This window comes from Drosophila novamexicana, unplaced genomic scaffold, assembly GCF_003285875.2.
Source record: "Drosophila novamexicana strain 15010-1031.04,08,12 unplaced genomic scaffold, DnovRS2.1 tig00000009-arrow-pilon, whole genome shotgun sequence".
Taxonomy (NCBI): Eukaryota; Metazoa; Arthropoda; class Insecta; order Diptera; family Drosophilidae; genus Drosophila; species Drosophila novamexicana.
This window is the reverse complement of record NW_020824766.1, coordinates 3,455,200-3,480,817: the sequence shown is the minus strand read 5'-3', so window position 1 is coordinate 3,480,817 and position 25,618 is coordinate 3,455,200. Positions and strand designations below refer to the sequence as shown.

General features: G+C 41.3%; 2 protein-coding genes across 2 annotated transcripts; one reads left to right on the top strand and one right to left on the bottom strand.

The window, feature by feature from the left end:
- Positions 1–17,741: 17,741 nt before the first annotated feature.
- LOC115768981 lies at positions 17,742–19,005 on the bottom strand. Its single transcript, XM_030713700.1, has 4 exons — positions 18,562–19,005; positions 18,162–18,292; positions 17,981–18,092; positions 17,742–17,807 (listed from the first exon to the last, which is right to left on the bottom strand). Exons 1-4 carry the CDS (start codon positions 18,580–18,582, stop codon positions 17,742–17,744), a joined length of 330 nt encoding a protein of 109 aa, XP_030569560.1. The 5' UTR covers positions 18,583–19,005.
- Positions 19,006–19,054: 49 nt separating this feature from the next.
- LOC115766053 lies at positions 19,055–20,461 on the top strand. Its single transcript, XM_030709834.1, has 2 exons — positions 19,055–19,826; positions 19,899–20,461. The coding sequence occupies exons 1-2, from the start codon at positions 19,449–19,451 to the stop codon at positions 20,334–20,336; spliced, it is 816 nt and encodes a 271-aa protein (XP_030565694.1). The 5' UTR covers positions 19,055–19,448; the 3' UTR covers positions 20,337–20,461.
- The last annotated feature ends 5,157 nt before the right edge of the window (positions 20,462–25,618 follow it).

The following is a 25,618-nucleotide window of genomic DNA, read 5'->3' as shown; positions in this document are numbered from 1 at the left end:
TATTTGAAATATACGACTTTTTGGGTTTTCACTCATTTTTCACACGTGAACGTGGATTTGATTTTAGATATTTATAGATTTATATAATTATATTTAATGCTGATGCATTACAATTATGTTGATATTATTTTGTAAGTTTTCGCTCATTTTTCACACGTGAAGGTGGATTTGATAGCAGCCAATTTGGATTTGTGGATCTCTGTGTATAATACCTAAAGTGAATCAGCTCTGTTTATATTTATGGAATGCATTACATTTATGTTTATACTATTCAAATTCAAGGATTTCATCTACATATAATGGTAATAGTTAATGTTAATTTGATCTGTGTATTTTTGTACTTAATGTTGATATATGCATAACATTTACGTTTATATTATACGATTTTTATCACTTTAAAGTTTTTCAATCAGTTTCCAAGTCGTAAAATACCGAATTCATTGGATTTTTAAAGAGCGAAGTTGAATTCAAATATCATAATTAGGAATAATAATAATAACAATATTCTTAGGTCGATTTTCAGTAGATGCATCATTTTCCATGGGTCGAATAAAGAACGTAGTCGGATAAACGAAATCTACTAACACTCTTCTTAAGCCACTTGCAAAATGAAACTAGGCTGAGGCATTCTTATCAGAAGTTGAATTTAGGCACAGAATCTTCGATAAGAAGAAAATTGGAAGCACAGTTGAAGGAAAATGGTGAAAGGTAAAAATTTCTTGACTTTTGCCGGCAGCAGCAGAAACACTCTGTACAAATGTATGTCGGATATTTATTATTTTTGGCAAATAGTGGGGATTATTAGGGCTTAGTTAGAAATACGCACACCCTCACACACACGCAGACACACACAGATACACGTGTGCGTGCACAATTACATTTTCATAAAGGATACACCTAAGCAGCTTATGCCGCAAAAGGAAGGGAAATAGAATAAATGCTGGCAAGGAATGGGATGGGGTCGTGATAGCAGGGGTCGGGTAGGGGGGGGGGGGGGATTGCGGTTAACTGGCATTTCTTGGTACTTGTAAGCGTCTATTATGAAGAGAAAAGTAACGCTAATGAGTAAATCAAGTGCACATGTGTGGGCCGTTCAACCGGAACGTTGCTCGAATCCTTGAATCTATGAATTCACGCATCCTTTGAAGCTGCGCCAGATGGCGTGTTGGAGCATAAATAAGCCATCCGCCCGCCCTCTCCTGCTTGGCTTGCTGTTTTAATAGCTAAATTATGTAATCATGATGTGTGAGCCACACACACACGCACACACAGTAGCTGGCCCCGTTCCAGGTTCGTGTTGTGGCATTTATGCAAATCCTGACGTCGCGCTTCTTGTGAGAAACTTTTACTTGGCAGCAGCGGCAGCCCCTATCGAACGCCCCGCCCTCTGCCCCGCTAACCGCTGCTTGCCCCTTTTTAATTTGAAATTTTTCATAATGAACAACAGGGAGGAGGAGGGGAGGAGGGGAGGGGGCAGGTTAGGGGCGTGCTGCCAACTGGGATGCTTTGACGTTGCCATAGTGTGAAGATTAAATTCGACTAATTAGAGACGTCGAGTGGAATGTTCGCGCTTGTGTTTGTAGTCTAGTGTATGTGTGTGTGTAGTGCAGTGTGTGTGTGTGTGTGTGTGCTTAAAAGGAGGCAAGGAAAGGGTATACAGTGGCAGTAGCTTGTGTGTGGGCGCCTCATTGAGCACTGAGCAAACAAAATGGCGTTGAACTCCGCGCAGTCAAAGACCCCGCACAATAGCCCACTAATCCCCACCGTGCCCCACCACTCAACGTCCCCCCCACCCTCCTCACTAACGCTTCGAAATGCTTTAGCGCTTTTATTGATATTCCGACCATAAAAAGTTCAAATCCCCAAAACAAACAACGCGAACAACTCAGCTCGGCTCAAAGTGGGGGAAATTTTAAACTATAAAATTCTAAAACTGAGTTGGAGAAATTTTATTTAAGCTGCAAATTCCAACATATACAAAGCTTATCTTTGGTTTATTGTAATATTATTATTCTCTTTTATTTCTAAATTGTATTCTTCTTTTATACCTGAACCCCTTGGGCACGAGTCGGGGTATATTGGTTTTGTGCAAATGTGCTCGCAACCCATACAGATTTATTTATTTAGTTTGTATTTTATTTTTATACCCTGAATCCATTGAAAATAAGTAAAAAGGGTAATATGTGCAAATGTATGTAACAGACAGAAGAAAGCGTCTCTGACCCCATAAACAATATATATATTCTTGATCAGCATCAATAGCCGAGTCAATCTAGCCATGTCCGTCTGTCCGTACGAAATGTATGAATGCAATGATATTAGAACCAGGAGGACCTGAACCTGAAATTTAAGCTGTAGGTCCTTCTAGTGCCTGATCGAGATAGACCCACCAAAGGTGATATGTTAATTCTAGAATAGCATGTACATGTATATATATATCAAGTGCATAGTAACACATCTCAAAATAAATTTGAAATGTGGTTATGGAAAAAGAGGCTGATCGGCTGGATAAAACAATAGTTCCGTTTCCACTAAATGGTATGAGGTTCAGGGCACAAAAAACTGTTCAGAAATATATATATATACCTTGAAAAATGGCCAGACATTCTATAGTTAAATTTCGTGTGCCTTCATCAATCAAATATAGTCTGTAAAAACATTTTGGGGCAGGTGAATTGGAATGAAATCTGATTGTTCGCCCAATAGATATATATTCATATTTATTTGGATTCATTCTGACAAAGATATATTTGATTTTTCACATTTATCTAGACCGTAAAAATGTAAAAAAAAACTATGACACCTTTGTATTTTTTTGGACAGTGTGAAAAAATGAGCACGTCAAGTGGCAAATTAATTTATTATTTTTGTGTTTGTTTTAACAAATGAACTTTTGCGCGTGTCATAAATGTAAAAATAATTATAAATGGATTTCGGTGTGTTATTATTTTTTTTTAGCCTGCCACATGCCACACATGTTGACCGTGACAGAAAGGGAGGGGGTGCTGGAGGGGGGGGGGGGGGGTGATTACAACTAGTGGCAACTTTTTGGACACGAACTTGTTCAAACTTTGCCGCTGTGTGCTTTAATTAAAAAACTAGCATAATATAAGCCCTTGCCACGCCCCGAACCCCTGTGTTGGCCCAGTTGGACCGTTGCGTGCGGCGGCTAATTCTGGATACCCTGTTCCAGGCAAATATTTCGAATGGTTCTATAAAGGCTATTTACGTGACACAGAATCCAAACTTGGTTAGCCAAGTGAATTGTCACAAAAAAAAATAAATAAAATAAACAAAAATAAAAGAAAGTTAAATAAAAGCAGGAAGAAGACAAAATGCGTTTTTAATTTTCAACAACTGCCACAACGGCAGCTGAGCTTGTGGTTTCAGTTTCGAGTCACGGGGGTGGAAAAAGAGTGAAAAGGGCTTTGAGGCAGATGAGGGTTAGAGGGGGGCAGATTGTCAGTCACTTGGGCTCAGAGTTTCCTTGGCGCTGCTGCCTCTCAGGCTGACGGAGTGCCATTCACTTTGATGTTTCACTTTAACAGCCTCTCTCAGCGGCTGCCTCATGATTTTGCCTGAAATTATATTTTAACTGCCAGGGAGTCGCACCCTCTCCTTCTCTGTCGCAGCCTCCCACTGGCTGCTGCTGCCACATGCGGCAACTGCATCATCTTGTTGGGCCATAAAAAGTAATGACAGCAAAATTTTACTCGCCTGCTCAGTCGCTCGATAATGACGAACGACGGCGCTGGCCAAGGCTGCCGATGCAGAGGGTGCGGATGGGAATCCGGAATGAGGACGGACGAGTGCAAAAAAGTAGCTGAAGTAGTCAAGAAGTAGATGCTCCTGTGCGATGCATGCACTGCAAAACTGCCAGCCCACTTATCCAATATGGTCACACTTTAATCTATAAATATGTTAAGTTAGCTGTATGAAACCCATAAGTATCTTGGTAAACGATTGCATACAACTTTTTTGCTTTTCATCTTATCAAACGCATTTTCTAAGTGCAATCATTAAACAGTTTTTGTAAAATCCACGTCGACGGTCGGAAAATGAGTGAAAGTCGATTGATTCAAATGTTTTAAAGAGTTATACGAAAGTCCGTTCAACATATACTTAACAATATGCTAAAAGTTCAGTTCTTTTGTAGTGAAATGGGGTTCAAGGTGTCGGCAGGAATAAAATGAGAAGTGAGAGCGAAACAGTGACAGCTCAAAGCCTGGCAACGCCGGGTACTGTTTGCTAGCACTATATACATGCTTTTTAAACTTAGCTTTATATCTTATTTAAAGAATATTAAGTAGATAAGTTTTGTTATTAGAAATCAGAAATGCTTCCACTAGAGTATTTAATCTATGTATGACATGGGGCATCTCCCAGTTTCTTGCAGTGTTCGCGTTCATCATCTTCAAAGATTGTGGCACCCTCAACAGTGCTTTGAGCTTGCACCATCCGCCGCTGCCTGCATTAGAGTGGCACTGTGTTTCCTGCCACAGCAGCAAGAGGAAACAATTATGAAAGCGACTGGCAGCACATTCAACTCCAGCTCTAGCTCCAGCTCCGGCTCCAACTCCAACTCGAGCCCAGCTCCAACTTCAGGTTCCAATTGGAAGGCAGCGCCTGCACATGCAACGCCTTCTCCTGCTGCCAGTTAGCCCACGAATCTTTGTAATGGACGTTGCAGCAGCATCAGCTACTTTTGCCACGCCCGCCGCCCATACGACACCCGCTCGTCGCAGCGCGTGTTGCTCATAAGATAAAGATAATAGAAAAGTTGAATTTATAGCAAAACACTTTTCAATCATGCAACCAAAACGTGTGGCAGCAGCCCATGCCGAAACCGAGGCAACATAACGCCGACTCGAATCCTGAGTTTGGGGTCCGAAGCTAGGGACCTGGACCCTTCTCTCGTTGCAGGCAGCGCCAAATCATTTCCGCAACACTTGCTTATTCACGTTCTTGCTGTTGTTCTTGTTCTTATTCATGTTGTCTTGTTTCTGAATAAGTTAATGGGCACTGCAATGGATTACTAAGCATATGCCGACTGTTAGATACCCTTTCTATAAATTGAGTTCAATTTGGGTTTGGAATTTAACAAGTTCATAGTATGAAAGGGTTTTATCCCCATTGAGCTCAATTAAAATTCTGTCAAATGCATTCTTAACACTCGATTGATCGTCACGAGGTTAAGGAATCGAACTCGCCTTTACCATTTGGTATAGCATTTTAATAAATTAATATTTATTCAAAGTTATCTTAAAACTTGGAATTAACAGACTTGCTAAGCAAATAAATAGCTCTCCGCTTGCAGGGTATGTTTAGTGTAACTGGTCGCTGTGTAAAAACATCTGCCAGCGGATATGCCTGGCCATCCGCTATGACCCACGGCCCATTCTCTGAAACCAGCCACCCAGCTGTATCTTGTAGATAAACTCGTGTGCCGCATACCGACCCACACACACACTCGCACTGGCACACACACAGCCCTCGGGGGATCTAACTGACTATTCATGCGTTTAAAATTTGCAATACACCCCGACAAGAAAATGGGTAAAAGAAAAAAAAGCAAAAAAAAAAGGTGGAAAAAAATATGATGAAAAGCGCCGCACGTTACATTTTACGTTAAAGCTTTGGCAAACAAGTTTTCCTTTGTTTTTATCTTCATGGCAGATTGAAGGAAAAGTCGCCTCAGGCAGCACCTGTTCTAATGGCTCTCGATGCTGTTTCACATATCCCCAGATAAAGTTTTACTGCAGCTCTCAAGTTGATCAAATGTAAAAAATGTGATATGTGAAAGGACCGTGGAAAGTATCGTAGATTTAACATGAAGACTTTCTCGCATTCAGGTTGTAAATCGATTGGGTTATAGATGCTTAAGAAACCATTCAGTCAAAAGTTAAAAGATTCAATAATCGTAACACCTATAGCTGTCAAGTTGTGATTTGCATGCATCTGGATGACGAAGGTTACAAGGCATCTCATTTGCATTATAAGATAAGATAAGTATTGATTGGATAATAGTTGGTTAAGACAGCATTCATTTCTTAAAGAGGATGAAGAACATCAAAAATGTTAGCACTTATAGCTGTTAGTTTTTCGATCGCCTGCATCTGGCTGGCTAAATTTACAAGGCACCTCATCTGCACTGTAAGTTATGTTTCAGTTCTCTTGGTGAAGAGCATCATAAATCGTGGCACTTTAGCTGTCAACATGTCAATTGTCTGCATCTGGCTGACAAAAGTTACGAGACACCTCATCTCATAGGTTAGATATTATGTGGTTAATGGTTGTTTATGATATCATTCACTTCTTAAAAGGCGACTTCTCTTGATAAAAAATCGTTGCATTTATAGCTTTAAAGTTGTTGATCATTTGAAACAGGTAACAAGGAACATAATTTGTATTTTAAGATATGTAAGATGTTGATTAAGTAATGGTTGCTTATGATGCCTTTCATGTTATAAAGGAGACTAAATTTGAATCAAAATCAAAAATCGGCGAACTTACAGCCTTACGAGGCACTTTATCTTCATTGTAGCTATTTACAGCACAAATGTTATCGAGTTTGTGTTATAGACATAGTTGATCAAGCTATTTTCAAGTTATTATAACTTCTGTTTAGCGTTTTTCTTGGACAGTCTAAACATTTTCCGAACAGGCTTTTGTTGTTGTTCAGTGTATTTAGGAAAGTTGATAAGAGCTTGATTAATTCCATCTTGGGTAGGCTTTTGAGTTGCGTTGCGGCTAAGCTGGGATTATATTGTGATGTTGTAAGTGTTTTGAAGGATTAGCCAAGTAATTTGTTGTCTCAGTCGATAAGCAGAACTTGTAGCTTTTGCCACTTCTCGGAATTGAAGTGTGTATCAGATGCCAGCGAGAGCGAAAGAGAGAGAGAGTGAGGGGGTGAAAACTATAGTTGGAAGAGTCCACAACTTGAACTTCATGTTTACAGAAGAGCTGGCAGCTCAAAAAGGCATCTGCAAATTACACGTAATGTGGCCTTTGTCCTCGTGCTCGCACTCCCTGCTCCTGTCTCCTTGTCGTCCTGGTCGTCCTAGACGTCCTCGTCGTCGTCGTCTTGCTGGCGTCGTCAAAGTGCCAAAGTTTTTCATTGTAATAAATATTTTAATTTTGAACTTGAGCAATTAACCCAAGAACGCATGTGGAAACCTCGGGCGAACGGGCAAGCGGGGCTGTCAGGGCAATTGTAAGAAGTTGGCGCTGAAGTGCAGACATTACAATCCTTCGCCGGGAACCCACATGAACACACCCTCCCCCAAGAGCCGTTGTGTGTATGAGCCTTATGAACTTAAGCTGTTCCCCAACACAACAACAACAACAAGAACAACAACTGAAACAACAAGAAGAAGAACATTAACATTAAGATCCTTAGACACATGCCAAGTGGTTAAGTCGCCAAGAGAGATGTTGGGCCAAAAAGTTTTTGTGCGTCGCATTTAAATGATTTTGCATAATTCAATGGAAAAGAAAGCAGAGAAGCAGGAACGGAAAACTGGGACGGGAAAAACTTTTCCAAAGGTACAAACCGTTGCCGTAATATATTTTCCTTCAATTGCGCACAATTAATCCTTTTTATGAGCGTTTTCAGCATTTCTATGTTCTATGTTTCTCTTGCTGTTTCTGCTCTCCAGGTAAGCGGGTTTTTGCCCCTTTGCTGGACCTGAACCTGGACCTGGGGCTGGGCTGAGCTGGGGCTGGGCCTGGGCCTGGGCCTGCGCTGCTGTTCCATCAGCTGGAAACGCGCGCACACAAAGGCCTTAATTATAAAAGTCAACAAACAGGGCCAGGGTCGGGCCGAGTAGCTGCTGGGAGAGCGGGGCCGAGGGGGGCGCACACAGCCTACCCCCGGACTTTGCATTGTCATCAACTGGATGAAAATCCGCTGCTCACAGTCGGAACGAAGCATTCAAAAAAATAAAACTCGCATGTAATTAAAATAAAATCCCTTTTACGAGCGTATACGGCAAAGATTTTTACGGTTATTTGTTAAATACGCAGCGGACCTGCAGAAATTTAACAAACCCACCGGAAAATACAAAAAATACAATACAAAAAGAAAAAAAAAAAAAGACAAATGAAAAAAAAAAACAAACAATTGTGATAAATTTTTATATCAATTTTTTCGTTTCGCTTAATTTTTTTTATTGTCTTTCTTATTTTTGGTCAACTCAGCAACAAGGGGGAAATGGCACAAAAGGGGTAAGTTCGCATCTAAATGTGAATGAGGAATGGACGAGCCAAGAGCTGCTTTATTTATTAAGGGGACAAAAAAAACAGCAGATCAATTTAGAAAATTAACTAGGAATGAATAAAACAACTGAGATAGTACCTGCCCAGATCTGAATTGCTTTGCTTACCCAAAATGTTGACTTACCCGAAAATCCACAGCCACAATTAGTTGATTGCGGAGGAAGCGTCTCTTATATACACATCACTGAAAAAAGAAGCAGAGAGTAAGTTAGTAAGTGCAAGAGAAAGTTATAAAAATTCAGAGAGAGAGAGAGGAAGCGAGAGAGAGAGAGGGAGAGAGCAAGAGTATTAGAGAGAAAGCTAATTAGATAAACTCCACAAACTAATAGACCTTACATGCGTTTATGAGAATCGCATAGAAAGGCGATATTAAAAACTACGTTTTTTTTTTTAAATTTGCAGCGCAGGTTATTAAAGTTGCGTACAAACATATACCAAGGTTGCAAGCCGGTTCAGAACTGAACCAGTTCAAACTCGAAATTTTTATTTTAATTTTACTACGAATCAAAACTGAAGCAATCGAAGCGAACCAAAGAAATTGTAATTGTCAGTCAGACTCCGATACAAAACTTGGTTTCATAAATGTGGAAAATTGGGCTTTAAGGCAGGGAGATGATTCGAACCAGCGACTTTCTTTAAGCAGTTTCCAGAACAATTCAGTTAGAGTGAGTCGTGAGTCTTGTTGCATACTTTTGCATTGCTCAAGTGTGAATGATGTGCCGCAGTAGTGTGTAGATCTATCTGTGGAGCCTGTCACGCTGTCGTTGCAAGTTTTAATTATTGCCCACTTTTATTGCAGTCCGCGATTGCAGATAATGTCCAAGTAGCAGAGCCGGAGACCTAGCCGGCACTGAGGTCCGGAGCCCGGGTCAATGTCAATATCAACGCAGTCACCAGTCACCAGACCCAAGCCCCAATCCCACTGCCCAACCCATGCTTGTTGTCAGCCTTGTACCCATCCTCCAGCCGCGTCATCGGCATCAGCTGGCGATTAACTTTGCAATGCAACCCTTTTTCGCGCCGGAGGCGATATGCTAATGATGGGCCCTGCCCATGCTACCCAATCCGGGCGAGCATTTGATGGGCCACTGTTGTACACTTTTTGTGTTTTATTATTTCAGCGCTTCTCTTGCTTTTATTATTTTAAAGTTTAATTAACTTTTGCGTTGTTTTCGGAGCATAAATTTGAGCTCTTCGCCGCCTTTTGCCAGCGGCGAGTGGCAACACATTTTGGGCACAGGATCTCCTGCCCTCCGGAGGCTGACTGGAAATTTGATACGATGCCATTGTCATAAAGCCGTCTGAGCTGGATGTGCCCCAGCTGAAAGCTTAGCCATTAGCCGCATGCAATCAGCGAATTCCACCTCGACCTCGACTGGACGTCTTCCTGCTTTCATGAGTTGCCAGAAGATGATCAGGTGCAGGGGCCACATAGAACTCGACAGCAGGGCTTCGACTCGAAACTCGATAAGTATAGCTTATAGTGTAAAGATTAGATTAAAGTATTAAAACCCAACCCGATTAAAGAGTTTTGGGCACTCTAAATGTCAAGTTAAACTAAATCCATGATAAATAAATAATAGAATGTAAATAAATAAATAATAAAACGAATCGATTTACTTCAAATTGAATAAAATGAAAGCAAACTAGGCGCACGATCCCAACTTAAAAGTATAGCAGAGGTTCGAGTCGCGATTTGAACCATCGACATTGTTTTTGTTGGTTCACAGACATGTACATACATCTTGTATGTACATCTATTTAAATATGGAAGATCCTGTAACTGTACCGAAGTTTCAGTTCAGATAGTAAGTTTCTCAAATTTTCTCACATAAAATATCCATTAAAGGTGACTTAGCTGATCACAGAATACCCCTCTTTTAGGGTACATTAACAATCGGCAAGTGCTTACGTAATTCCGCAGTCTTATTGTGTTTGACACAATATAATTCACTTACACACACACACACACACAATCCATCCCCACCCCCCCTTCTGTCAGACAGTCTATCTGTCAATTAGACTTTAATGTATTGCGATTGTACTTCAAGCCATACGCAATTACGATAGAGCTTCAACTGGAGAGACTTGAGAGATTTGGCGTTCTGGTTTCTGCCTCGGACCCAGGCAAATGAATACATTTATTGACTGACAGTCAGACAGACTGACAGATGGACAGATGGACAAACAAATGCAGCCAAAAATTTCATTGAAAATATTGAAAAAAAAAGAAACACTTGGAGTACAATCAAATTATGATCTTGAAAAAATGAAATAAATAAAAGTAATCAAATAAAATGTTTAATGATATAACAAGAGGTTCTAGTCGGGAGCTCCCGACTAGGGGATACCCTGAAACCTCTTCTTTCGACATCAAATGCATATATATATTCTATTTTACAAGCTATATGGCAAGTTTGGTGCCAAAATTATAAATACCAAAATTGCCCAAAAAACAGGATATCGATATCGATTTTTATCGATTGCTTGGAAACGGAGTAAGTTATCGATTATCGAAACTCGATCTGCGCGGGAACTAGGAGCACCTACATCTAAAATTTCAGCCTCTAGCTCTTATAGGTTCTGAGATCCTTGCGTTCATACATACGGACGGACGGACGGACAGACAGACGGGCATGGCTAGATCGACTCGTCTATTGATGCTGATCAAGAATATATATACTTTATGGGTTCGGAGATGCTTCCTTCTGCCTGTTACATACATTTGGATTTTGCACAAATACAATATACCCTTATACCCATTTTTAATAGGTTCAGGGTATAAAAATGATCTAGGCAAGACTACAAATTCGTACTCTTCCATTCTCTTATAATCGATAACAGGATCCCATCGATTCAAATGAAATGCCAGATCTATTGATGAGCTAATTCTGAAAGCGGAATATTACTTTTAGTCAGCTTAAAACAAAAGTTCTCAACAGCAGCAAATTTATTGTTTTAAGCCGCGGGCTCTTCGTTGTTTTTTTTATCGTCTGTCTCGGGTTCTTTTTCTCTGTCTGTTACTCTTGAGATTTATGTCTACAGCAGCTCTTAAGTCCAGCAAACAAACAAGTATTGTCTACCAGCTTTGCCAGATATTTCTTTTTTTTTTTTTTGTTTTAATGTATTTGACTTGGGGCTGAGTTTGGTTTCATTTTGGTCATGTGTGTCAGATTTATTCGTGCTGCCAACCTGATGTTATAAATTAACAGAAAATTGATTCAGAACTGTTTCACTTTTTTTTTTAAATTTATCTTTTTGTGGAAGAAATCTTGGTTTCTTCAAAACAGCTTTGAGGTCTGTATATTATGTATCCCTAGGAATAAGATTTACAGCTCTTCAGCGAATTTATCATTTATATTCCTTTCGAGTGTTTAAATACTTATGAATATACTTTTACTTATGAATATATATCTCTGGTAATTCAACCTTTTTTTAAAGTTAAGAGCAATAAGAAGAGGAAGTACAAACCTTGAAAACTATATATCATTATAATTACAAACATTATTTTGATTATATAATTGGCATGTAATTGAAAACAGCAGAGCCGACTAAAATATAACTAATCCTGAGATTCGCACTAGGCTCTATTTTTTCCAACGAATTTCTTCATAGACTTACCATATATAAAAATAAAAAACGTTAATTCTAAAACTATTCGAAATCGTTACCAGACAATATTTAATATAATATATAAAAGAATTCCCAGCTCAAGCCCTAATAACCAGATGATATTTTCAGATCTGACATAGCCCAGCCCTATTATCTCTAACTGTGGCATCTATAGTACATACCCAGTACTGTAAAACTTCCCGAGCTAGAAACAGCTTTGGGCTGACTTTTATGGAGCTGAGCTGCCACGCCCACTGATTAAGGCCCGCGAGGCAGCAGCTTGCCCTTTGGCCTCTCTCGCATGTTGGGTGGAGCGAACTGCCAGTTGGGATTCTGAATTGGATGGGCTCTTGGATGCATGCCAAGCGGCTTGAAGATCGAGTCAGAGATATGAGCGAGGCAACACGTGTCGCTTTTTGATATTTTTCTTTTCTTGCCACTTCTTTTTTGCTTGTTTTCCATATACTTCTTTTTGATTTCCTCGTCTCTTTGGGATGTCGCTTGGATTCGCTTCATTGGCGCTGGCTGCGACTGCGACTGCGGCTGCTATTGCAGGCTCAACAACAACAACAGAAACAACAGCAACAACAACAGCAACAACAACAACAACAACGTGCTGCAGGCAAGTGCCAAAGCCAAGCTTTATGAAATGGGAGATACAGCACAAGCACACACACACACACTCTCACACACATACACTCTCACACATCTCTCAGTCTGTTTTGAAGGTGCGGCTGGTTGTCGTTGTTTTTGTTGTTGCTGCCTCTAAAGTCGATATACATACATACATACATACATACATAGCTTCGCCCAGTTCGTTTGGGGTTTGGGTTTTGGATTTGTTGTTGCTGTTGTTGTTGTTGTTGTTTCTTAACTCTTTTTTTTTGCTACTCTTTCTTCGTCTGTTTTTGTTTGCTGCGGTTAACGTTGACTCCGTTGTTGTTGCTGTTGTTGTTGTCGCATTGGCCGCAGCATGCGTTTTGATTGCAGTCGCTGCTGTTGTTGTGATTGTTGTTGGCCGTGTTGCCTTCTTTTTTCATGCCATTTAAGTCTTATTTATGGTTCTCGTTGATGATCGTGTTGATGGTCGTACTGTTTTTTTCCTTTTCCTTTTTGTATTTTCCTTCTTTCTGTTGTTGTTTTTGCTGATCGTTGTTTATGGTCGATTTTTGGTCTTTTTAAGTGCCCTGAAATGCGTGTGCGAGGGAGTTACGAGCATGAAAGATCCGTGAAGGTGAACAGTATGATCCCCAAAGGTCCAGGTAGAAGTATGTCCTTTTGTGGTAAGCCCGGATTAGCGACAGCCACAGAGAAAGGAGAGAGTGAGAGAGAAGTAGGGCCGCTCATAAGGCTATTTAATGCAGCCTTTTAAATAGCACAGTTAAGTATTCACACTTTAATGAAAATCACATAGGAAGGCGATAAAGAGAAGTAACTAATTGTGGGAGCGCGGCTGAGAGAAACAACTAAAGATTTTAAGATAGAGGAAGAGGGAGGAAGATAACGAGGGAAAGAGAAGAGCGACTGAGAAAGGAAAGAGAGAGAGAGAGAGAGAGAGAGAGAGAGTGAGTAAGAGAGAGAGAGAGAGAGGGAGGGAGAGAGAGAGAGAGAGAGAGAGAGAGAGAGAGAGAGAGAGAGAGCTAACAAAGAGATTACGTGCATTGTACAGGGTATTTCTTAGTCGATCAGTTTCAGTTGTTGGCGTAACGTATAAGATTTCGCTTGCATTTGATTTGTTTTTCTTTGACAGTGCAAGCGCTGAAAATCAATTACAGAAACCTTTTGCTGTTCGGCTTCAATGGGCACGTTAATTCGTGAAAAATGTATTTATTTTCCTTTATAAGTACATATGGTTGCATGCAGCGTTTTTCAGGTTTTCGTTTTGTTTTCGCCGCCGAGCCATTCGAAAGAGTTTTCATAGTGCTCCGGCTCTGGGTCTGGGCCTACGGCTCGGGTCAGCGTCAGGGGCCGGTTTTTCTTTTGCTTTTTCTTTTTCTGTCTTATTTTTATATTTTTTTGTATATTTTTTTTATTTTGGGGTCTGGGTCTCTGGGCATGACAAAGGATTGTGCGGCAGACCGTCAGCGGAAAAGTGCAATAAATTGTACAATGCTTTTTGTTTAGCTGTCGAATCCGTTCAATGATTTCTCTATATAGATTTTTAACCAGCCATAGGCCATGGGCATGGAACTGCCAGGCCTTCCTCCACTCTCGATCTTTATTTATGTGTTTATGTGTGTGTCAATCGGCTTAAAATGCTCTTTAAGTTCAGGAAGTTGCAGTTCGTACTTCCCCTTCGCTTTTGTCTCAGCTCTTAACGCTTCGTGAGCACTTCAAATTTGTTCTCCATATGAACAGAAAATACCAAATGAGAGTTGAGACTGAGTCCATATGAACAGAAAATACCGAATGAGAGTTGAAACTGAACAGAAAATACCAAATGAGAGTTGAAACTAAGTCCATATTAACAGAAAATACCAAATGAGAGTTGAAACTGAACAGAAAATACCAAATGAGAGTTGAAACTGAGTCCATATGAACAGAAAATACCAAATGAGAGTTAAAACTGAACAGAAAATACCAAATGAGAGTTGAGACTGAGTCCATATGAACAGAAAATACCGAATGAGAGTTGAAACTGAACAGAAAATACCAAATGAGAGTTAAAACTGAGTCCATATGAACAGAAAATACCAAATGAGAGTTGAAACTGAACAGAAAATACCAAATGAGAGATGAAACTAAGTCATTTATAATTTACCTAGTAATTTACTAAATAAATAAATGCAAGGGCCTATTTAGCTGATTCCATAATTATTCCCACTCTGCCTGGTTGTATTTGGAATTTTTCTTAATTTTTGATTAATTTAATTTGGTTTCGAAATTTCCAGAGAGAAAGAGTTAGAGAGAGAAAGAGAGAAAGAGAAGGAGAGATAATACTTATATGTAGATTATCTTATCTTTTTGCACTATTAGGCATTTTGGTTTTATATTTCAGAATTGTTTTTGGATTTCTATGTGAACTTCTTTTAAAGATATATTATATAGATATCTGAAAGATAACGCATATGAGGAACAGGAAATAGGGAAATGGACCAGGCTGAGTTACTCTGAGACTCCCAGAACTGGACTCCACTCCCAGCCCAGACTGAACAACAGACGAATAACAGATGAATTTATGAGATCATGTTTGGAGTTAATTATGCCAAGGCATAAATTTCACGTCTCGGTCAGACAGGCGGACAGACGGAGAGACGGACGGACAGACGCGGGTTGGTCGTGTGCTGGAGTGCAAATGTACTTGGTCTCCTCGATTCGTGGAGCTGTCGAGATTGTTTTTTTTTTTGCACGTTTCACCAATCATAATAGTTTTTATCTTAAGAGCCATAAGCATGTGCATAAAAAATATATTTAAGACCAAAACAAAAAACAAAAAAAAAGAGGGAAACAACAACAAGAACGTGTTGTCAAACTAGTTGCTAGACCTAGGTTAGTTCTCGGCTCAGACTGAGATAAAGTCTAAGCCATGGTCTGAGACCTGTTTCTTGACTTAGATTCGTTTCATGTTTATGGTGTTTGGGCCAAGACAACCGAAGTGGTTGGGCCAGCCAAACAACAAAGCGTCTGTCCCAAAGTCCAAGCGCTGTTGTTTACGAACAAGAAGTTTTATGGCAATGGATGTGGTTTGTGGTTTAACTGCTTTTATGGTAACAAAAATATACAAAAAAAAACCAAATAAAATAAAAATAAAACCAAAACAAAAATAAAAGCAAAGCATAACAGCTCATAATATACGACTAGAAAACACCCAGTATCTGTATAAAACCACATAACAAATTTGCTGATTGCGACTTTCATGTTTTTAGAGTTCCTTGAGTACCTTTTATAGAAGAAAAGCTTTGGATGAATTCAAGGAAATTACTTAGAAAATATGCGGAGAGTCCACATACAAAATTTACTGGGCGTAGCTCATGTGCTCTTTGAGTTCCTTGAGTTAAGAGGAGCTGAGTAATTCTTATAAAGTCAAAACTATTGACGCATTTCAAAAATTTACTTAGATTAATTGTTTCAAGAGCACACATACCAAATTTGATGAGTCTAGCTCTTATGGTCTTTTAGTTCTTTGAGTTAAGATTAGTTTGGTAATTGAATGAATTCAAAGAAATTACTTAGAAATTGTATGTAGAGCCCACATACCAAATTAAATGAGGCCTATGAGTTCCTTGAGTTAAGATGCAACTCTAATAAGTCCGAGTTTCTTAAGATGTTTATGGTTATTTTGACGAGACTGTTTAACAATAAAGCTATATTATTCGCTCTCACATATTCGGTTAAATACAGGGTATTAAAATAAGAAAAGAGTATTTTTTAACAAAAAAAAAATAAAAATCGACAGCAACAACGGGCAACGGGCAACAGGCAACAACTTTGGTTAAAAAGTCATCAAAGACCAAAACGTCAACAACGACAACAACAACAACAACAACAACAACAACAACGACAGTCGCGCAGTCACGATGTTGGGTTGGTCGGTCAGACGTTTGGTTGTTTGGTTGGTTGTTGGGTTGTTGGGTAGGTTTGTTGTTTTCGTTTGCTCGAAACCAGTTTGGGCTTCAGGTCTAAACTTTATTTACAATATTGTTTTCTTTTACGACGTCGCTGCTGGCTGCGATTTCGTCGTCGCCGCCGTCGTCGTCGTTGTTGTTGTGGTTTTGACCCAAGCTCCTTTTTGTAATAAAGAAACTGGTATACCAACTAGTCGTACTTATAGCAACTGCCGCAGTCCCTCGGCTGCAGCCTCAGCCTCAAGCTCACGACAATGTAGCCAATTTGATGTGCATCTCGAAGAAGCTGGAGCCATGTTTAGGAAGCCCCCTTTTTCCTAAAACGCAGCTGACAATGGAGCTGGGATTGGTCTTTGGGTGTTGATTGGTCCCGTGCGGTTTATCAATCATTAACAGACACCGAGTCGGTCGAGTCGGGTCGAGTCGGGCCGAGACGACCATATACTCATAAAAACCGTTGCCTAAATGCCCGACTTGGCCTCTAAAAGGCCATCACATTATACAGATGCCGTCTTTCAGATTTACAAATGGTGGTACATAAAAAAGAACTAAAAAAAAAAAAATAGTACTGAAATTTTCGAATGGTCATAACTTTTTACGAGTACAGCTCCGGCTTATTGTCAGATGAGTTAGAAACGAGCGGAGCGCAATTTGCCGGCTTATTTGATTAGATACTTTGGCTCGGTGCTCCAGGCAATAGGAAACTCAAGTTTCTTCCTCTTCTGTTTTAGGCAATCTGTCAGTAGTCTGATTTGCTCATTATTATTCTTGCTTTTTAATCCCAATGAATTGTCTCTAAGCTTTTCTATGTGCCAGCTTACATTACTACAGCAATTATATCAGCAAGAATTTACAATATATGCCACGTGATTTGGGAGAATTCCACCCGTAGCAGTGAAAAATTGTTGTTGGGAGAGAGGTGGAATACGGGTAAAAACGGTTCGTACAAAAATCTTAAGTAATTCAACCTATTAGTAGTCTAGATGTTTGTTCTTCTGCCATCCTGTTCCACATCGCAGCAATCTTAAATTAATCTTCTCTTCTTGTCCGCCTTGCATTTGTTAAAAGCATGTCGGAAAGTTAACTGTGAATTGGGACAAGGTATTGGCGGAACCAACCCTTGATGCCTTGATGCCAGGGCCAGTGCCAATTTCTTATCCGAGGAACCGCAGCTGAATGTCAATAGCTTAACCAAAGGCCAGGGGAGAGAAGAGAGAGAGAAGGGAGCATAATTTGCTTTGCTTAGTTTTTGCTACGTTTCGGTATTTTTATTACAATTTCTGTTAGTTAGTTCGGTGCGACAAGGATAAGCAGAAGGTTCGCATCCTCCTTGCGGACCCACTCAAATGCGGGCTGTGGTTCGAGCGACCAAAGCAATGTAACATGCCAAATGTGTCCTGGAATTTAATTAAACATTTTCTGCGCTTATTCGTGTATACATTCACCCGGGACTCCAAGTGCCCATCCTGGTACTGGCCACAGCTCCGCCCTCTGGCCAACTAAGTTAGCCCCCCCCCCCCCCCCACGCTTCCCGCGCACACAGCCAGAAGTGTTCCAAAGAATCGGAGGGTTGGCTTTTGGCCATTGATGCCAAGCCCCGCTGTCTGCTCCGGGACAAGTTCGACTCTGTGATGTGGGCTATGGGTAGGGAGGGGGGAAGGTTATTGACATATTTTAACAACTATTTGCAAAAGGCTTTAGTTTCACTTCAATTCCGTTTCCAGTTGGCCTCCCATGGCCCAGTCCGGGGCTCCTTTCTTATTTCCTACGCATAATTGAAACAAGTGCATAATGTCTTTATCCAGTAGGTCCTTCAGCTCCGTTTGTTTGTCTGTTTGCTGCCATGTTTAAATGTCCTCGCGGCATCAATATTTGTTTCCCGGCAAATATTTGGCATTTGGCATGTAAATAAAGTTATTTAAATTACTTTATGAAGGGCCAAAATAAAATAGAAAACCAAAAAAAAAAAATATAACAAAAACAAAAAGAATTGCAATATTTGAAGCATCGCCTGTTTGCACTGGGCAAACAGTTTGGAACTTCAGCTGGCTTCTGGCAGAAACGAGAGTTGAAGGAGAGAGGGACGGCTGCCTTATTGAAATTTAACCTTTTTAGCTTCGCCGGACATTGACCAAAGTTTGTTCCCAGTTCGAAAATTGAATTAGTCAGAACAGACTTTTTTCTTATTGTTTCCAAAGAGTTTACTTTCCATGGGCCACAGCTGATTCAAAGAATTTCTATCGACAGTGGGGGACTGAACCGGAGAGAGTGGTATCGATATTTTCGATAGTTGTATCGATAGTTCGCCTACATACATACATATGTATGAAATACATGAGTTTTGTTAACGAAGAGAGTCTATCAATTACAAAAAAGTTTGCGTTCGCTCTCTCGCTCTCTCTTTCCACAAATCTCTCTGACTGAGCCAGAGAGCGTGCTATCGATATTTTCGACCGCCGCATCGATAGTTCACCCACATACATATGTATGTATACATGTATGTACATAATGTTAACGAAGAGAATCGATCAGAAATTACAAAAAAAAAAACTGTTTTGCGTTCGCTCTCTCTCACTCTCTTTTGGCATAAATCTTTTCCTAGCCGCAAAGCAAGTCAGCTGTCGACTCTCGCATACATCTGCATACGAATTCGCCTTCATTTTACGCTTAGCGCAATCAAATAAGCACTGCGAATGACAGCATAAAACGGACAGCGCAAACGTTTGCACAAACAACAAACGTTGCTGGGCATCGTTTCATATTGTTGCTGTTGTTGTTGGCCACTCTCTCTCTGTCTCCATCTCGCTCGCACACTCATTAGGCATGTTGCTGCTGCTGCTCGCCACATTTTGCATTTTGCGCATGCAAGCTTGTGCTCAGCACAGCCCACATTTTTGAGTATTCAGTGCTGCGCGCGAGTTCGAGCTGTGGACGTTGGACTGGTCTGACGTTGTCCGAATCAAATCCTAAGCAAGATTCGGCTGGAAATTGAGCATGAACTCTCGCGATAGACAGTTCTGGACGGAATTCCTGGAGCTCTATCGATCATTGCCGGCGGTATGGAAGGTCAAGAGTCCGGAGTACAGCAGCCGGGCCTTGAAGTCCGCCGGCTACGAGCAGCTGGTGCACAAGCTGCGCGAGGTGGAGCCGCACGCTGATCGCGCTCTGGTGGTCAAGAAAATCAATTCGTTCCGTACAAACTTTCGGCGGGATTTGCGCAAACGTGATCAGTGCACCGAAGAGGAGCCATTCGTGTCGACTCTGTGGTACTTTGAGCTCCTAGGCTTCTTAGAGGGACAAGAGGATGCCAGCTCATGCCAGAGCTTGCACAAGGCCAGCAGTCCAGAGCCAGAAGCTCATCCCGAAGCTTTGGTAATTAAACTCTTGGAGCTTTATCTTTTTCCTCCTTCCCTCTCTCTCTTACACACATTTCCTTAACCGTAGCGCCACACCGCTTACGACGAGCCGCGTCGTAACAAGCGCCGCACGGCGGTTAAGGTAGAGTTAGCTGCATCTCCCGCACCTGCCGAACTGCGTTCCGGCTTGCACTCGCCCGCTTCTCCCCTCACCCTGCCTTGCAGACAGCAGCGCAAGCGTTTGTCCACGCTCTGCGAATCGGAGGCACTCGCCCACACTTGGCGCAGCCAATTCGACGAGCTGGCGCCCCGGCAGAAGCTTCTAGCCCGCAAGCTCATCTCAGACGTACTCTACTACGGCTGCGTGGAGCAACTGGAGCCGTGTCATGTTGCCCAGCTGCAGCAGATGATGCTGCGTCGCAGCTCAACGCCGCACATTGAGGATGTTCCGCCTTCGCCGCATCTCGGCAAGCTGTACTCCTTGGACAGATATGATGAGCGCAAGTCTGGGGATTCGGATGGGTAGGGCAGGTGTCAGAGACGGTCCTTTTATTAATGCAACCCTAAATTACGTTAGCCTTAAATTTTTATATATATTCAGATGCATATGTAAATGTGTACTTACCCAATATTTAAAGACATAAACACGATTATTTTAATGCATTTTTTTTGTTGGACGGATGAAACTGAAAGAAAAAGACAAGTAGAGAGCGGATTAGAGTAAGAGTATGAGAAGCACGAGAAAAAATAGCGATTAATAGAAAGAGAGAGAGAGAGGGAGTGAAAGAGGGGAATATTAATTCAGAAAAAGAGAGAAGGAAAGAAACATTCAGAGCGAGAAGGAGAGAAAGAGAGAGAGAGAGAGAAAGAAAGCTAGGGAAATAGAGAGATGATATTAGCGTGGGCTGACCCAAGTTAATACAACACTTACTATAAAAGCATGAACGCTTGTAATTACTTCAATTCATGAGAATCGCATAGTAGAGCGACAACCTGAAATACGTTTTTCTTTTGATTTGTTGCGCTATGGGAGGAAAAAAGCTTGGAATTAGAGAACAAACCTGACAGATATATATAAATATGTACATATAGAAACATATGTGCAAACTACAGGGTATCTCCTTTTTCGACATTCTCGACTAGCGCATTTTAATTTGTTTTGGTTTAATGAATTACTTAATCTTTTACAATCGGAGACAGAAATGGAATTGCCTGATAAGATAAGATATTTGAATATTTGAATAGTCATTAGGCGTCAAACAAGCAATACAGAAACTCAGCTAAAAATTGTAATCTGAATAAGAATTCCAGGCAAATGCCGACATAGGGCAAAGTCGAAGCCATAGGGCAGGAAATGAATGAATAAATAAATGAATGTGCTTGATAGGAAAACAAATTAAGAACGTTTATTGGCAACATTAAAACTTGGTCAATTCGATTGAAAAACTTGCGCGAAAACCAGAAAAACCAATTGGAAGATTCCGCTCCAAAAATAAAATGACACTTTTGCACAATATCTACGACTAACAAAAATAAAATGCAAATTTATTGGCATTTAATTTGCTAGAGAGGGGGGCGGACAGAGCGAGAGAGAAACTGAGCATTGCCCGCATTCAGCTCAAATATACCCCGCACTCCAAAACGGTACTTGACGAAAAAAAAACAAACCAAACCCAGACCCCCATAATGTGCACAAGCTTACAACAACAACACAAGCAGAAGAAGAAGCAGAAGTAGGGAAGCAAGAACAAAAGGAAGAACCACAACAACAAATTCGGCATATAAACGAGCGCATAATGAGCTCAGTTGAGCCTTCCGCAATGCTTCAGATGGATGGATGGCAGCGGACAGAGAGAGAGGGAGAGCGAGAGCGAGAGAGAGTGAGAGCGAGAGTGGAAATCGCATTAAATGCCTAAAAATAGTAGCTGCAAACATTGCGCTCATATATTAAACACGCCCAGCCCCGAGCTCGCCCAGTTCCAGTTCCAGTTCCGCAGTCGAACCCAGAACCCAGAACCCAGGGCCATAAGTAACAGCCCGTCGATGGTGCTGCCTTTTTTATGTCCCTCGCTCTCTCTCGCTCACTCTCTCTCTCTCCCTCTCTGTGCATATCATGCAATTACTTTCCACTCAAATGTCAATTTAAATTGAAGTTTTATGCAAAAACCATACTTGAAACTTTGCGCCTGCTTTGCCCATCCTTGGATCGCTCAAAGAACAATACGCCGCATGGCAACTCAATCTGACACGCCGCCCCTGCCCCCCTCCCCCTCTGTTTTTTCATTGCTTCTAAATTTCAATCCCGCTCTTGTTCATTTCCGGAACAGGCTGCTGTGTGCCTGAGATTGAGTCTGGATGTGGATGTGGGTCTGGGTGTGGGGGGCAATGCCAGCTCGTGTTTGTGTTCAGCTTTTTATGTGTTAGATGCACATTTCGGAAATTAAGTTGAAATTTATTAGCACATCTTTGTCGTCGAATTACATGGATTGGTTTTTTCGCAGCTCCAAGGCAATTTCAAGTTCCTCCAGTTGGACAGCAACGAATTTGAAGAGCCCCTCAACATGCTTAGAGCGTTGCCAGATCTTTAATAAATAGATCTATCTGTAAGTTGACGATTATCAATCTTTGTTCTAGATAAATAATATTGAGAGCTAAGATCTAGAGCTCAGATGTTTATCTAATTATATATACTATATATACCAAGGCTGCAAGCCGGTTCGAACTTGAAATTTCTATTCTAACTATAAGTCGAACAAAAAACAGTTAAGATCATTTTTATATATTTCATAAGCCAAGTTTACGAATCAAACTCAAAGGCGGGAAGCTGGTTTTTATTTCTTTTTGACGATTCGATATAGATATAGATAGAAAAATATAGTTGTCTGCTTATTCTCATTCTACAACAACTATACAACTCTTTAGTCTCTTCAGATATATCCGAGTTAGTTTTAATTGGCAGCTGAATTGTGCAGTCAACCGATATGCCCGACCATATCGAACGTAGCGCTACTATAGCGCTGTTAAATGTATCTGAAGGACCCTCAATGGGGATATACACACTGCTATTTATTTGCACACGCAAACACACACACACACACACACACACACACACACAGAGAGAGACGCAAGCACACTCCACATATGCAGACGTGTGTGTGGGCACTCGATTTCCATTTGGTTGAGTATTAGTGCCTCAATATTACACAATTTCGAATCGCATCAAATCGTTAAAAGTTTCGATTACACAACGCGTTTTACAATTGCCATCGGAATGGGATATGGATCAGGGCGGAAAACAACCACAATTTAGAGTGGGAAAAGCAGGGGAAGTTCCCTCTGTGTGTGTGAGTGCTAAAACAAATATTGAAAGTGGCATTAAAAAAAAAAAAAAAACTTTAGCCAACGCTGATTTTATTGCTGTGAATTTGCGCTCAAATGGCAAATCAATGTGTTTCCTTCTGCCAGTCAATTTTATGGTTGTATTGTTTCATATATCCTGTGCTAGGGAAACGCCCCGACCACATTGTGATATACTGAACGGAAGCTGAATACACTGGCCAGCTGACAGGGAGCAAACGTTCGCCTGAAATTAAATGTTACTCTACAGGCAGCAAAGCGTTTGCGGACGCAGCACAAAGCAGAACAACAAAAAACTCACACGAGACAGATAGAGTGCTTTTTACTAGAAAATAAATTATGGTATATGTGCAAAATGATTTGAACAAGTGACTGTTTTCATACAACTTTGTATAAGTCCTTAATCGAAAAAGAGTTTTATATGCTGCAGGCAGCAAAACGTTTGCGGACGCAACACAAAGCAGAACAACAAAACACTCACGCGAGCGCGTGACAAAGAGAGAGAGAGAGGGTGCTAGACTTTTTACTGGCGAATAAATTATGGTATATGTGCAAAATGATTTGAACAAGTGACTGTTTTAATACTACTTTGTATAGGACCTTGCACCCTTCCACCTCGCATAGGCAACCGTTGGCCGTACACGCACGTAGCTCTACCGGGCCCGGGTTCGGGCACCCGGTATTCCCATTAACGGTTCGTCGTAATTTTTAATGCCAGCGCTTTTAACGCAACGCGTTGATGTTTTATCACACCCCCGCCCACGGCCCCCGCAAATGGCAACAAACTATGCATATAACAAAAAAATTTTTACTACTTTGTATTCCCAGCCCTTTGACGCCCATCCGCGCCAGGGATGCACATTGATTTTTTCGATACACAAAACATTCTTATTCACGAAATATAAAAATGAGGAGAGAACGCCCACTGCCACGCCCCCAGCCAACCAGAACAGGCACCTGCCCAGAAGCAGAGCTTTTAACGGGCGCCGCCGCCCCTTGTTGGATTTGTGTTGCCTTTGTTTTTATAGCGGCGTGTAATGTGATTTATAGCCGGGCCGGTCCTTAAAATAAATTCCTTTTAATGGTTTTTTATTGCCATCAGTAGTCGGCGTCAGCGTTAATGTTAATTAAACTATTCTAGTGCTTGTTGCTGCATGCTACCTCCCCCCCCCCCCCCTCCCCCCACCCAACTCCTCTGCAGCGGGTGGGCCCCCTGCCCCTGCTCGGGCGCCATAAATCCAGAGCGAGAAATGGGAAGGGAAAACATGGCAATCGGGATCAGAGTTGGACAATGTTTCAGTTCCTGAAAGGATTCGCTGCGTTTGCAGTTTTGCAGCAAAAAAATGTTCTATAAAAGGATTTGAATACGAGATTGCAGTTAAATTGAAACCCAAAGGTGATAAATTGTTCGCAAATACTTGGCGATTGCAATAAGGGATAGGGTTAGCTTGGGTTAGGTTAGAGCGGTAGTGCTCGACTCTTATGGAGAATAATTGATCCATTCTGATGACCAAAGGAGAGAAAGAGACAGCTATTACCTATATAAATCTGATGGATCCAAAATAAAAGAGGCTTAAGAAAAGTAAAATCTAGCTTTGCAGAGCGCTGAACTGTCCCAAAGAGATCTCTTGCTTTAGGTCATTCAGGCGAAACAAGGTTTGGAATCCCAAAGGTGAGAATCCTCGATGTGATGACCAAAGTAGAGAATGAGGCAGCTCTTGGCTTCAGCGCGTGGCTCCTTGCTAGGTTAAATCTGATGGATCCAAAGGAAGATAGGCTTGTGGAAAGACAAATCTAGCTTTGCATGGACCTGAACAGACGCAAAAGAGATCCAACACACTCTCTTCCTCTGCGTCAACGCAACAACTGCCGCAGAAGTCGTTAGTCAGGCGAAACAAGGATTAGGTTACGAATGGTTAGCTGCTTCCGTGAGGGTCAACCCTTTTTGCTGTCACGTACTACATGGAGTTCCTGGTGGGGTGAGCCCTACCTCGGCCCAACGCATTCGCAGTGCGGACCACCAAAGTGGCTGTCAGATTGTTGACCAGCTCATTAAAGCCATATTAGTCAGGTTTTAGGTTTTAGGTTTTAGGTTTTTTAAGCTGCCTGCTTGCTGGGGGGGATTATGATGTGTTGATATACAGCATCGTTGGGGCTGCCGGCCCCAGCAGTCCCTGTACCTGGCTGCTCTGTGCCGGCTGGAAACTTCATATCTAATTTTGTTTTCCTCTGCAGCTCGCTTAAAAATATTTAACGATACAAGTTTTGCGTCAAAGTGTTTGCCCCGGTCGTGTTGGTCCCTAGCTGGGGATGTTGTCACGCCGGGCGTTCTGCCCATTTGGAAATTGCGTTCATGATAATTGCGGTTCTGTATTTCAGGCCCCAGCTGCGTTTAATGGCTTTTCACAATTTAAGCAAGTCCCATTTTATTTTTGCCTTTTCCGAATCGCT

Excerpts from the sequence above, each read along its gene's own strand:
- LOC115768981 (XM_030713700.1), bottom strand. The coding sequence starts at position 18,582 with ATGTCCGGCGAAGCTAAAAAG. Across the intron at positions 18,293-18,561 it reads TGTCCGGCGAAGCTAAAAAG|CAAACAGACAAACAAACGGA; the intron begins GTTAAATTTCAA and ends TAAACATGGCAG. Across the intron at positions 17,808-17,980 it reads TGGCTGTGTGCGCGGGAAGC|CCCGCATTTGAGTGGGTCCG; the intron begins GTGGGGGGGGGG and ends CTCGAACCACAG.
- LOC115766053 (XM_030709834.1), top strand. The coding sequence starts at position 19,449 with ATGAACTCTCGCGATAGACAGTTCTGGACGGAATTCCTGGAGCTCTAT. Across the intron at positions 19,827-19,898 it reads AAGCTCATCCCGAAGCTTTG|CGCCACACCGCTTACGACGA; the intron begins GTAATTAAACTC and ends CCTTAACCGTAG.